Below are 14,812 nucleotides of genomic sequence, written 5' to 3'. Positions count from 1 at the left end.
CGAATTGTTCCATCTGGGTCGCTCTACATTGCACCGGTGTGGCGTGATCATTTAATTACTTTATAAACTCTGCTACTAACAATACATTCAGAGGTGCAAACCATTATAAAAAAAAATCACTAAATGGCGGAAAAGATGGTTTAGTTGCAGGACATTTGAAATATGCACCTTACAGACTACTTGTATTGTTGTTAATGCTTTTAACATCAATGCTAATTTACTGTGTCATCCCAAAGAAATTCATGCTTGTTATTTTAGTACCTATCGTCAAGTCCAAACTTGAGTCAGTGAGATCTTACTGACATGATTTATAAGGAAATCCTTTGACACAGCTAATCACATGACATTGCTATAGGTGTGATACTATCATCTATATTAATCGCTTCATGATGTATTAGATGAGGTGAATATATTTCTAGTGAGTTTAATTTCAGCAATGGTGTGCGTCAAGGTGGAATTTTATCACACTACTGGTTTAATTTTAATACAAATGACATGAATGATAGATTAGCAATTACAAACGTTTGTTGCTACTAAAAGTATTTAAATTGAATGCCCACGAATAATAAATTTAGTTAAGGAAACAACTTTTTTATAAATTGGTTGCGTCTGTAGCGTTTCTGGCTTTACGTACCTTCATCATAAACACTCAAAACCTAAATATTTGAAAGCCAGGGATGTACAAATACGTAAAATCGTTAAGAGCTATATGAATGGCAAAACATTACCTAATGATATGTGTTTAATAAGCCCACCAGTTGCTGGTAAGAGAATACTAATTTTATGTATTTGTGAAGAATCTGCTAGTGAACATGATATTTTGCTTAATGTCAAGAAATCATTGTAAATGATTTTTAAAATAAAGTATTTTAAAAAGGTTTTAAATGTGCCAGAATTTTATTTATTTGGCAATTTAATAGAGTTTGTGGATGCATTTATATATATTGGACATGTGGTTTATAATGAGACAATATCAAATTATATGCAGGAAGGTTTACTGGTTAACAGGCTAATTAACAAATGTTCTACAGATGTTAAGATTGAACTCTTTAAGTCTTATTACATGCATATAGAAATGAGAAGATGTGGTATGAATGCCAATGAGACAACTCTCCATCCAAGTCACAATGTGTAAAAAGTAAACAATTATAGGTCGAAGTACGGCCTTCAACACGGAGCCTTGGCTCACACCGAACAGCAAGCTATAAAGGCCCCCAAAATGACTAGTGTAAAACAATTCAAACAGAAAAACCAACGGTCTAATCCATATAAATAACGAGAAACACTTAAGAACCACATCAACAAACGACAACCACTGAACAACAGGTTCCTGACTTAGGACAGGTGCAAAAAAATGCAGCTGGTTTAAACGTTTTAACAGGCGCCAACCTTCACCCTAACCTGAAATAGTAGTGTAACATTACAACATAGAAAGACAAACTATAAAATATCAATTGAAATGGCTTAACTCAATCAAAAAGACATATTAACAAAAACATGTAATCATACACTGAACGAATAAATATGATCTATGACACAATATAAATACAATATTAAATAAAAAAGGGGGGATGTAAAATGTCAAAAAGACAACTATAACCTTGGACAAAATGGCGTTAAATAAAAAAACGTACACGGGTAAATTTAAATATAATAATTATGTACAAAATGTATATTGTGTATCTTTATGGTATAAATGTTCTGCCTTTTTAAAGGAAATGTGATTAATGCATAATATTTCTTTTAAGATAATACTGTTTTTTAAAATAAAATGCGATTAATGTATAACAATGCTTAACCTTTTAGGATAATTAATTGATATGAATATAGATGTAGTGCCAGTTATATGATTGTCATGAATGAAGTTATGTCTTTCGATGAAGTTATGCGAAAGTCGATGTTTAGTCTGTTAAATCACTTGAAAGCATATGAAAAACAGTTGATAAATACAATTTTCAGTAGTGATTTATTGCCGTCTTCAACATTGTTAAATTGTGAGTTGTATCGAAGGGTTTATGCCTGCTTCGTGGATTTTCAGAAAGTTTATGACACTGTCATTCATACCGGTATACTTCATTTTATAAACGCATATATGAATCAAGTAAATCTTGTGTTAAGATTCAGTCCAGAGTAACAGATTTTTTCAAAGTAAAACTTGGAGTTACACAAGGGGACAATTTAAGTTCCAATCTGTTTAAGTTATTTATAAATGACTTGCCAGAGTATTTACAAGAAACTGAAGACCCTATTACACTTAATGATAAACCAGTGAATTGCTTATTGTATGCAGACGATTTGTTCCTTTTATCAACATCTGACTGCTAATTGACTGCAAACAAGACTGAACATCCTTAAAATAATATTGCAAAGATTGGTGTTTAAGTGTAAATCCCAACAAAACAAAGGTTCTGATATTCAACAAAGCAGGCAGACACATTTTGGAAAAAATTACTTATGAACCGCCCCTTGGTGTCTGTTGCAGTAGGGAAACCTACACTATTCTCAAAACCTATTACTGCAGTATATGTCATTTGCTGTGAATAAACTTGAACTTTTGTGTTACTTTTATGTTTGTTTCTTTGCAACAGATACGAGAATGTTTGTTAGAGCTCTTAAGCTCGCAGTCCTTGAGCATCGTCCCTTGGTACCTGTTGCAGCTAAAAAAATCAAACATATTTACACATTTCCAGCAACAACAAAAATAAAATAAAATAAAATAAAAAATAACTGCAAATAAAATCACGATGAGAAGACATTTGCCACATCTCTGGAGCAGCAATCTTAAATACTTTTTTTTTTAAAATTTAAAACATATAATAGCCTGTATCACTCTATATCAATATTTAAGGTGTATTATATGAATGTCATGTAAAATACTGTATGTTGTAAAGATTATATTTGTTAAATGTGTATACCCCCCTGGGAACCTAATTTTTAAAAATAACATATCTTAATCTCTTAATCTTTATTTTATATCTGACTGTTTAACTGTATACTGTATTTATTTTGACATGTTTTCCTGTATAGAAAGAAATATTTTGTGCTATGTATATAGATTATATGGACCTTTTATGTCTGAAACAAAGTTTATATCATAGTCACTTCACGGATCGTGAGGGGCTTGATCCGATCCGACTTTATAATTATATTCATATTTATTTTTGTTTTGCGTGGGCGTTGCCAAACAACTTTCGATTTGTTTCTGTCGCTTGTGAAATACTTTTTTGATCGGGGTCTGATCAGTTGATAGTTTACTTATGCTGTAAGTTTATTTAAATGCTCATTTTATAGTGACTTATAAATAAAATAGTATTTGATTAGAAATTTCTCGTACGAATTAACTGTATCGCATTTATTTGACTATTTTGTCTACCAGTCATTACATACAGAATAAACAGTAAGTTGCATAATGATATATGAAAGATTCAATAAATTTGCCCTAATAGATATTACGCAATAAATTGTCTTTTAAAAGAGCGGTCCCTAGGGCACGTTGATACATAGCTTTTATTTTTACATAACTATATACCTATTAATAACTACATATTAATAAAATACTTTAGTTATACAGATTTCTCTACAGTAAAGGTCGAAGTCAAGCTGAATATGTCCGTGCGAAAAGAATCAACAAATCAAGATATTAAAAAAATGGAACACAAGAAACCTGAAGTTAATGACGACAAGATACTAATGAACTCCATAACACAAGAAGAAAACACGGGCTCTGATATCAACAGCAAATCCAATCATGTTGATACTGAGATAGGTACCCAAGTATTTAACACAAAATGTCACGCAACTGGTGAGGAATGTCAAACATCTGATAATAAAAAGGATTCATGTGCGGAAAAAAGTAACGATAAGGATGATATGATAAATAAAGTGAAAATACACAATGATTCAAACAAAAGTGAGGACGACACAGATAAAGAACAGAAATCTGCTCTTATCAAGGTTACAGAGGGGGATAGTGAGGGAAAAAATCAAGGTACGAAAGATATCGAACCAGTTGATGTAGAAAATAAAAATATAAAGGAATCCAGCTTAGATGGTGGTAAAGGAGATACAAGACAACTAAGTTTTATGAGTGCTGAACCAAATGACGATACTGACGATAAATATAAACAAAAGATTGAGACAGCTTGTAATTCAGAGACAGTTTCGACGCAACAGGTGAACGTAAAGGACGATAAAGCAAGTGACGGCGCAAAAGCTAAAAATCCAAAATATGTAAAGGCTGAAGTTACCAAAGGCAATTTTTACAACAAGATCCAATACGAACAGAGAGGCAAAAAAAATAAGCAACAAAATCAAAATAGACTAGAGATAACAGATGAAAAAAATAAAAGAGGTCAAAAAGCAAACAAAGGAGCTACTCCAAATAAAAAAGATAATGCAGCATTGAGAAAAAAAGCACACGAGGCATATGAATTCTTTTGGAGATCACACTCTCCGTACAGTCAGTGGTATGAAAGTGATTTCACTGTCGATGGGATCAAATTTAACTGTGCAGAACAGTATATGATGTACAGCAAAGCAAGTAAGGATTGTTGTTTTATCGTGGAGCACAGTTAAAGGTTAAAATTTTATGAATGATTTCCATATAGAATTTCCACGTAGAGTTTAATCAATTTCCCTCTGCTTAATTGATTTGATCCCCTGTTTTATTTTGTATTTTAGAATACGAGTGTTTCAGTACAGTTAAATAAAATATGTTACTATGAACATTAAGTAACTGAATATTTACTGTCAGTTCTGATTTTTTTTCAACAACATGTATCAATGATGTAATTTTTCCAAGTTTTGTTTTATTACATGTAGCTTTTAATTATTTTTAGTATTATTTGGGGATAAACAGACTGCAGAAAAGATACTCAATACCTCTGATCCTCGTAAACAGAAGGATTTAGGTCGACTTGTGGAAAATTTTGACAAAAGCGTATGGGATGATAGCTGTTCAGTCATTGTTGAATGTGGAAATAAAGCAAAGGTAATATTTCTACAGTAAATAACCGTGAAACAAAACATTTTTAATGTGCATGGAGGCGGGCAACGGTGTTATATATCCTTTAAATAATACCAAATCTCCTGATCCAATACAGAAAAAAACATTTCTAACATGAAATTGTAAAGTCAGGAAAAATAAATTGGGCATTAACAATCCCAACTTTTTATGCCCCCGCCGTAGCGGAGGGGGCATTAAGTTTTACCCTTGTCCGTCTGTACGTACGTACGTACGTACGTCCCAAAGTTGGTTTCCGTTCTCTTACTTTATTTTGCCTCAACCAAATGTTATGAAACTTATACACAATGCTTATTACCACAAAACACAGATCAAGTTTGAATTTTGTTGGCGTTACTTTCACCGTTCTAGAGTTATGCCCCTTTACAAATGGAAAAATTGCTGAATTTTTCTTTTCTTTTCTCTAACTTAAGTTAGCCTCAACCAAATGTTATGAAACTTATACAAATGCTTAATACCACAAAACACAGATCAAGTTTGAATTTTGGTGACGTCACGTTAACCGTTCTAGAGTTATGCCCCTTTACAAATGGAAAAAATGCTGAATTTTTCGTTTCCGTTCTCTAACTTAAGTTTGCCTCAACCAAGTGTTATGAAACTTATACCAAATGCTTATTACCACAAAACACAGATCAAGTTTGAATTTTGGTGGCGTCACTTTAAAACCGTTCTAGATTTATGCCCCTTACCAAATAGTAAAATTGCTGAATTTTTCGTTTCCTTTCTCTAACTTAAGTTACCTAAACCAAATGTTATGACACTTATACACAATGCTTATTACCACAACATACAGATCAAGTTTGAATTTTGGTGGTGTCACTTTTACTGTTCTAGAGTTATGCCCCTTTACAAATGGAAAAATTGCTGAATTTTTCGTTTCAGTTCTCTAACTTAAGTTTGCCTCAACCAAATTTTATGAAACTTATACACAATACTTATTACCACAAAACTCAGATCAAGTACAAATTTAGGTAGCGTCACTTTTATTGTTCTTTAGTTATGTCCCTTTATAACTTTATATGATATGCAAGCGGGGGCATCATTTGTGTCCCATGGACACATTCCCCATTTATTTCAATCTGATATAATACAGATCCTGTGTCCACTCTTCGCTAACACATCTTGTCAGCAAAGCGTGGACATATGATCTGTATTTCTGATTGCACTTTTTTCAAGGTTAATATCTACTTTTACTGGAATATTGTATTGCACTTGATATAATATTGAAAACATTTTTAGGTACGAGTTTCAATGAATCCTAAATATACTCGTTGAATCTTCATGCCTCTTTTCGGAATAGTTATTTTAACTTTTTTTGTAACTTTACCTTTCATCCTGTATTTTAATTATATAGACTGTAATTTGTAACCGGATTTTCGAAGGAAATATCGGTTATTGATTTGGGGATGTACGGCGGGCGGGCGGGATGACGGGCGGCTGCCAAACAGTGTCTCTTCAATAACATGAAAACGCTGTGATGATTTTTTTTTTTCAAATTTAGATATGTTGTTTCTTGTGACTAAATGAAGGTCAAGTTCAATTTTCACGGTTTTAGTATGTCTCCTTTTTGAGTTTGAAATTAACTGTTCATTATTAGACATTTTGTAGATAATTAAGTCTCCCTGAACCATATATATTCTTACCCCCACCCCCCTTCAATTTGAGAATGTGCTTTTATCTTGTAAATGGTCGAGATCCACACCCCTAAACCATATATATTCTTGTATGTGACAATAAAACAAATCAAATGAAATATTGGGGAAGTCCCCGTGTTCACCCCCACCACCCTTCTTTTTGAAAACCTGTAAACGGTCAAGATCCCCACCCTGAAACCATATATATTCTTGTATGGGACAATAAAAAAATCAAATGAAATATAGGGGAAGTCAAGGGGGGGTCACCCCCTACCCCCTTCTTTTTGAAAACTTGTAAACGGTCAAGATCCACACCCGAAACCATATATATTCTTGTATGGGACAATAAAACAAATCAAATGAAATAAAAGGCGAGTTCCCTGGGTCACCCCCACCCTTCCTGTTTGAGAACTTGTAAACGGTCGAGATCCCCACCCCTAAACCATATATATTCTTGTATGGGACAATAAAACAAATCAAATGAAATATAGGGGAAGTCCATGGGGGTAACCCCACCCCCATTCTTTTTGATAACTTGTAAACGGTCAAGATCCCCACCCCGAAACCATATATATTCTTGTATGGGACAATAAAACAAATCAAATGAAATATAGGGGAAGTCCACGGGGGTAACCCCGACCCCCTTCTTTTTGAAAACTTGTAAACGGTCGAGGTCTCCATCCCTAAACCATATATATTCATGTATGGGACAATAAAACAAATCAAATGAAATATAGGGGAAGTCAAAGGGGGTCACCCCCACCCCTTTCTTTTTGAAAACTTGTAAACGGTCAAGATCCACACTCCGAAACCATATATATTCTTGTATGGGACAATAAAACAAATCAAATGAAATAAAAGGCGGGTTCCCTGGTGTCACCCCACCCCTTCCTGTTTGAGAACTTATAAACGGTCGAGATCCCCACCCCTAAACCATATATATTCTTGTATGGGACAATAAAACAAATCAAATGAAATATAGGGGAAGTCCATGGGGGTAACCCCACCCCCTTCTCTTTGATAACTTGTAAACGGTCAAGATCCCCACCCCGAAACCATATATATTCTTGTATGGGACACTAAAAATATCAAATGAATTATAGAGGAAGTCCACGGGGGTAACCCCCCACCCCCTTCTTTTTGAAAACTTGTAAACGGTCGAGATCCCCACCCCTAAACCATATATATTCTTGTATGGGACAATAAAACAAATCAAATGAAATTTAGGGGAAGTCCCCTGGGGTAACTCCCACCCCCTTCTTTTTGAAAACTTGTAAACGGTCAAGATCCCCACCCCAAAACCATATATATTCTTGTATGGGACAATAAAACAAATCAAATGAAATAAAAGGCGAGTCCCCTGGGGTCACCCCCACCCCTCCTGTTTAAGAACTTGTAAACTGTCGAGATTTCCACCTCTAAACCATATATATTCTTGTATGGGACAAAAAACAAATCATATGAAATAAAGGGCGAGTCTCCTGGGGATCACACCCCCCCCCTTTTGAGAACTTGTAAACGGTCGAGATCTCCACCCCTAAACCATATATATTCCTGTTTGTCATTTCAAGAAGATTTGAATGACATACAGGGTCAATCCATAGGCGTCACTTATGCATATCACAAACCAATTTGTACTGGACGTTGCCCAATGTCAGGCGACCATGGGAATGACGAATTATTGGAGCTTTGTTTGGGAGACTTCGTAACAGCATCCTGTTACAATTATTTCTTGTTACTAATAATTTTTTTTTTAAATACATTGTATTAATGATAAATAAAATTTTGGATTTTTTTCTTCTTTTCTTTGGTAAATTGCTTGAAGAATTTTGTGGCAAGTTTGTTTGTTATTCTGTAAAAACTAATTTTCTGAATGCTATATATTTTTTTTTTGATGAAGTGAACTCCTTTAAAAACTAAGCTTATATTGTCTATTAATAAACATATATTTAGATTTCTGATGTTGGGCCCAGTTGACAAGTTGGTCCAAATCGGAGTCCAAAATTAAACTGTGTTTGATTTCAGCATAAATTGAATATATATAGGGTTCTTCGAAATGCTTAATCTAAACCTGTATTTCTTTTCATTATTAATAAGATAATACCACATTGAGGTCCAAAGGGTCCTAAATTAAACTTTTGTTTAATTTCATCAAACATTGAATTCTTTGGTTCTTTGATATGATGATTCTAACAATGTTTGAGTGTTAAATCATATCTAATTTTAGAGAACTTAGTCATCACTGGTTGTCGTTATTATATTATTGATTATAATTTGAAAAATTGCATCATATCTTATTTTAGAGAACTATTTATCCAGTTTGAGTTATTTCCCTTTGCACAGAAAATATTATGGATAAAATTAACCTGTGTTTCATTTCAACATAAATTAAATATATATAGGGTTCTTTGAAATGCTGAATCTAAACCTGTATTTAAATATTCGATTTTTGGGCCCAGTTTTCAAGTTGGTACAAATCAGGGTCCAAAATTAAACTTTGTTTGATTCAACAAAAATTGAATTCATGGGGTTCTTTGAAATGCTGAATTTAACCATGTATTGAGAGATTTTGGATTGTGGGCTCCTTTATCAAATTGGTCCACATTGAGGTCCAAAGGGTCCTAAATTAAACTTTTGTCTGATTTCATCAAAAATTGAATTCTTGGGGTTCTTTGATATGCTGATTCTAATATGTACTTAGATTTTGGATATTGGACCATAATAGGTAAATGTCCAATTTCAAATATTTCAGTTCTTTGACCACATTCATTTTGTGTCACAAACCTATGCTGTGTCAAATATTCAATCACAATCCAAATTCAGAGCTGTTTTAAGCTTAAATGTAATGTCTTTACTTGCTCAACTGTTCAGGGTTCGACCTCTGCAGGAAAATCCGGTTTGCTGTCACTCTGACAGCTTCTTGTTGTGATTATAGTCAATGCGGAACATTTTTTGCTACTAGTTCAACACGATCTTCTTACCTTCCGGTGACCTTGATCACACACAAATACAACAGTTTTTATACGACCGCAAAAATTAAAAAAATTTTGGTCGTATATTGTAATGACGTTGGCGTCGTCGTCGTCGTCGTCGTCGTCGTTGTCGTCGTTGTCTTCGTCGTCCGGCGTCGTCCTGCATCGTCCGAAGACACATTGGTTTTCGCACTCTAACTTTAGTTTAAGTGAATGGATCTCCATGAAATTTTACCATAAGGTTCAATACTACGAAAGGAAGGTTGGGATTGATTTTGGGGGTTATGGTACCAACAGTTAAGGAATTAGGGGCCAAAAAGGGGCCAAAAATAAGCATTTTTGTAACTTCCAGACAATAACTTGTGTGTAAGTGTATGGATCTCTCTGACATTGTACCACAAGGTTTCATATCACAAAGGGAAGGCTGGGATTGATTTTGGGGGTAATTGCCTCAAAATTTTAGGAATTAGGGGCCAAAAAAGGGGCAAAAAACAAGCATTTTTCTAGTTTCATGACAATAACTTGTGTGTAAGTGTTTGGATATTTCTGAAATTGTACTACAAGGTTCCATATCACAAAGGGAAAGCTGGAATTGAGTTTGGGGGGTAATTGCCCTAAACGTTTAGGAATTGGGGGCCAAAAAGGGGCCAAAAAACACATTTTTCTAGTTTCCAGACAATAACTTGTGTTCAAGTACTAGTGAATGGATCTCTCTGAAATTGTACTGCAAGGTACCATACCACAAAGGGAAGGCTGGGATTGAGTTTGGGGGTGATGAATCATAAGGGGGTTCAAAAAATTTGGGGGGGGGATTTTGTTTTTTTCTTTTTTTTTCTTTTTTTCCTTTTTTTTTTTCTTTTAAAATTTTCCATTTTGAGTTGGTTATTTCTGATTTATATTTAAAAGCAAATAATAATGATATGGTAGGAGATACACACCAAACAGGATGTGTAAATTATTATATAATAAGTATTGTGCAAAACCAAGAAATTTTCAATTGCACAGTATTGCACAATAGCAAGAAATCTTCAATTGCACAGTATTGCGCAATAGCAAGAAATCTGTAATTGCACAGTATTGCGCAATAGCAAGAAATATCCAATAGCACAATATTGCGCAATAGCAAGAAATTGTCAATTGTACAGTATTGCGCAATAGCAAGAAATATTCAATTGCACAGTATTGTGCAAAAGAAGATACTTCGTATAAATTGCTTATTTCTTGATCAATTTCAATGGGGTTTTATTCTTGAATTCTTGGGGTTCTTTAATATGCTGAATCTAACCGTGTATTAAGTTTTTGGATTTTGGGCCCCGTTTTTAAATTGGTCCACATTGAGGTCCAAAGGGTCCAAAATTTAACTTTGTTTGATTTCATCAAAAATTGAATTATTGGGGTTCTTTGATATGTCGAATCTAACCGTGTATTTTGATTCTTAATTTTTGGTTCCGTTTTCAAATTGGTCTACATTAAGGTCCAAAGGGTCCAAAATTAAACTTAGTTTGATTTTAACAAAAATTGAATTTTTAGGGTTCTTTGATATGCTGAATCTAAACATGTATTTAGATTTTTGATTATGGGCCCAGTTTTCAAGTTGGTCCAAATCGGGGTCCAAAATTAAACTTTGTTTGATTTCAACAAAAATTGAATATATGGGGTTCTTTGATATGCTGAATCTAACCATGTATTTAGATTTTTGATTTTTGGGCCCCGTTATCAACTTTGTCCACATTGAGGTCAAAAGGGTCTAAAATAAAACTTTGTTTGATTTTATCAAAAATTGAGTTCTTGGGGTTCTTTGATATGCTGAATCTAACCATGTATTTAGATTTTGGATATTGGACCATAATAGGTGAATGTCCAATTTAAAATTTTTAAGTTCTTAGACCACATTCATTCTGTGTCAGAAACCTATACTGTGTCAAATATTTAATCACAATCCAAATTCAGAGCTGTATCAAGCTTGAATGTTGTGTCCATACTTGCCCCAACTGTTCAGGGTTCGACCTCTGCGGTCGTATCAAGCTGCGCCCTGCGGAGCATTTTATTCGTTTTTGTTCTAAGTCTTTTAGTTTTTAATGTCGTGTTTTGTGGAGTTGTATCCCTTTCTGTGGTCTTTTTTTATGTCATGCGTTGTTAGTTTCTCTCCGACTTGTGAGTAATTAATGTTAGATATAACTCATACAATACTATTCTTTAGCACTGTAAATGTATCGCTTTATAGACATGTGGCATACGTTCGTTTAGATTTTTTTGCTTTTGTAAAAACGTTATTTTTTTGATAGGGTTCAATTATATGAGTAAGCTACATTTCTTTTTATAATTTGCTTATTTAAGTAAAATTCATTTGCAATCCACGATGACAACCGATTTTGATACTTCTCTTGAAATTTTCTTTTATAAATAGCAGTAAATTGAATGATCTTATGTCAGGGGAAAAGTATAATCCAAAACCATTTTTTATTTTAGTTCTCCCAAAACCAAGAGCTTAAGACAACTATTCTGAAGACTTTTCCTAAAATGCTTGTCGAAGCTAGTCCTCAGGACACAATCTGGGGTATTGGACTCGACGAAAAGGACCCAAGGGCTTGGGATTGTAAAAAATGGAAAGGGCAAAATTTACTTGGAAAAGCATTGACCAACGTGAGAGATGAGTTAATGAAGGTTGAAACTAGTCAGAATACTGTATGTCAAAATACAGAAACGAAGGAAGAAAGAACGACAGAAAAGAGAATGAAAATAGCTGATTCTGATACAAAAAAGGTCGATAATGAAGAAAAAAGTTTAGCTAATAACGATAGAGCAGAAAAGATAACCGACGTGTGACAAAGAAACCACAAATGTATTCCTTATCTTATGAAAGCAATGGAAACTTAGAGAACAATGGAGAATTCAGAATTGAATTGAGACTTTATAACGGAAACAGATTTTGATTCGTTTGATTAAAGGATTCTATGACAAGACACATTGAAGAAAGTACAGAAATAGTTATTCAGAAAAAGACGTACGACAGATCTGGAATAACGAAGGTTTAAAGCATGTGAAAACATTGAAACTGAAACATAAAGCAATTGAAATGACAACTTTCACTTCACAGGGTTTACATTATATAATTGCAGCACTAGATCCAATGTTTTCCTGATCAGCAATCTTCAAAAATCTTTAAATTGTGTTACTTAATTGTGTTTGTGTAGAAAGAATCAAGTATTTTATAATTAATATTTTGTTAAGCTCAAAGCGAATGAATATCATAAGTTTGACTGAAAAACATCGAGATTCGCGATCCGTTTTAATATCTGATTGAAATGCGCTGAAATGATATGATATTATTTTTATTATTAACAATATTTATAACTTAAAGTGTTTTGAACAGCGCACGTTTTACATTCCAATTTTTAAGAACGATTTATTTTTATTACTTGCTTGGTTTGTATTTATGATTTTTAATTTAAAAAGTTTTTTTATCTATCTGTTTATCTAATAACCCTTAATTATAGTTTATCTGTGCCAAATTTTAATTTATATTAATTTTTATGATCTAACATATCATATTCCTAAGAGTTTTATAAATTTAAAGATTTTATACATGTATATTTATTTTTTATCACATTTGAACATTTTATTGTGATAAACATTGTGTACAACTTTTAAATATAGATCTGTTTGTTTCTGTCTTTAATATATGAAATAAAGTCTTAATAGATATATAGCGTTTGCAGTGTGATTTTAATTGATCTATATATGTTGTGTACAAATTGTAATGTTGTACAAATTATAATTTGTACAGTATTTTGGTACAAGTTATCTGTATTTTGTGAATCTCTTTTCATAATTAGATAAAATAAGCACAGTGTCTTTGGTTAAGCTTATCACTGTTTTATTTCCACAACTATATGCTACAGTCTTGCACATAGTACTGACACAAAGTTTATTTAAAAACTCTAAAATATATTTTGTGGACATAGAATTTGGTATAAGTCAATAAATAAAAATATAATCTAAACAAATCAGGTGTCCTTATTTGTAGTTTTATGACATAGAGGATAGTGCTTAATGTTAGATTGAAGTATATAAATTTGTGAGTAAAACATCGAACTGGATAATTATTGAAGATAAACTTGTATCAGCAGGTGAAAAAAGATGTGTGTCAAAATACTGATAACTTGTACAAAAACCCTGTACAAATTATAATTTGTACGAAATTACAACTTGTACACAACATATACATTGTAATTATTAAAAACACCATGACACTTGTGAAAGAAACACCATGACATAGGTGTCTTATCAAATCCGTGAAACTTGTAGTGCAAACACATACACATATACTACAGAGGGCCACCCCCATCCCCTTTGTGGGAAAAATTTGGTTGATTATATAGGGAATCACATGACTGGAGCGGGCCCCCCTCTTAGGCAGTCAGTGGTCCCCTTATGAAAACTTCTGGATCCGCCATTGGGGACTTATTCTTGAAACAATATATACAAACAGACGTATCTCCTTATTTTTATATTATTCCTTCACAATATACAAATGATTTCAGTACAACAGGTGTGAAAAGAGGGAAAAGATACCAAGGGATATATAAAAACCATATATTGAAAAAGAAAACCCACTAAAACATGGCCAAAAGAAAACCGACAAAGAGAAAATAAATCTTCACCAAAAGACTACACAGAATCCTCCACTCGAACCCCACTAAAACCAGGGTTTAACCCGGATGCTCAGAAAGAATAAAAACTGCTCCACTATGGTATGCTCTTGCTCAGAAAGGATAAGGACCTGCTCCACTATGGTATGCTCTTGCTCAGAAAGGATAAGAACCTGCTCCACTATGGTATGTTCTTGCTCAGAAAGGATAAGAACCTGCTCCACTTTGGTATGCTTTTGATCAGAATAGATAAGAACCTGCTCCACTATGGTATGATCTTGCTCAGAATAGATAAGAACCTGCTCCACTATGGTATGTTCTTGCTCAGAAAGGATAAGAACCTGCTACACTATGATATGCTCTTGCTCGGAAAGGATAAGAACCTGCTCCACTATGGTATGCTCTTGCTCGGAAAGGATAAGAACCTGCTCCACTATGGTATAAACAGCAAGAGCCATATTGACAGATTTGTACGGTTCTCCTTACAACAATAAGACTATCAACAAAGCATGTCAACAGTATACAAAAGCA

The 14,812-nt window shown here is 33.5% G+C and overlaps 1 protein-coding gene across 2 annotated transcripts; it reads left to right on the top strand.

Annotated features, from left to right (window-relative positions):
* The first annotated feature begins 3,173 nt into the window (after positions 1 to 3,173).
* LOC127736023 (protein starmaker-like) lies at positions 3,174 to 13,334 on the top strand. 2 transcript variants are annotated; one of them, XM_052246524.1, is made up of 4 exons: positions 3,174 to 3,262; positions 3,589 to 4,540; positions 4,839 to 4,990; positions 12,099 to 13,334. In XM_052246524.1, the coding sequence occupies exons 2-4, from the start codon at positions 3,607 to 3,609 to the stop codon at positions 12,453 to 12,455; spliced, it is 1,443 nt and encodes a 480-aa protein (XP_052102484.1). In that variant the 5' UTR covers positions 3,174 to 3,262; positions 3,589 to 3,606; the 3' UTR covers positions 12,456 to 13,334. The 2 variants fall into 2 exon arrangements, with proteins under 2 accessions (XP_052102484.1, XP_052102480.1); XM_052246520.1 differs by having other exon boundaries at positions 3,564 to 4,540.
* Positions 13,335 to 14,812: the final 1,478 nt, after the last annotated feature.

Source organism: Mytilus californianus, unplaced genomic scaffold, assembly GCF_021869535.1.
Source record: "Mytilus californianus isolate M0D057914Y unplaced genomic scaffold, xbMytCali1.0.p SCAF_1, whole genome shotgun sequence".
NCBI classification, from domain to species: Eukaryota; Metazoa; Mollusca; class Bivalvia; order Mytilida; family Mytilidae; genus Mytilus; species Mytilus californianus.
Note: the sequence above shows the minus strand (reverse complement) of the source record. Positions and strands in the feature narration are given on the sequence as shown.

Bases quoted from the DNA above. Each gene is read 5' to 3' on its own strand.
- LOC127736023 (XM_052246520.1), top strand. The intron at 4,541-4,838 runs GTAAGGATTGTT...AATTATTTTTAG, and splicing joins TATGATGTACAGCAAAGCAA to TATTATTTGGGGATAAACAG. The intron at 4,991-12,098 runs GTAATATTTCTA...TTTTTATTTTAG, and splicing joins AATGTGGAAATAAAGCAAAG to TTCTCCCAAAACCAAGAGCT.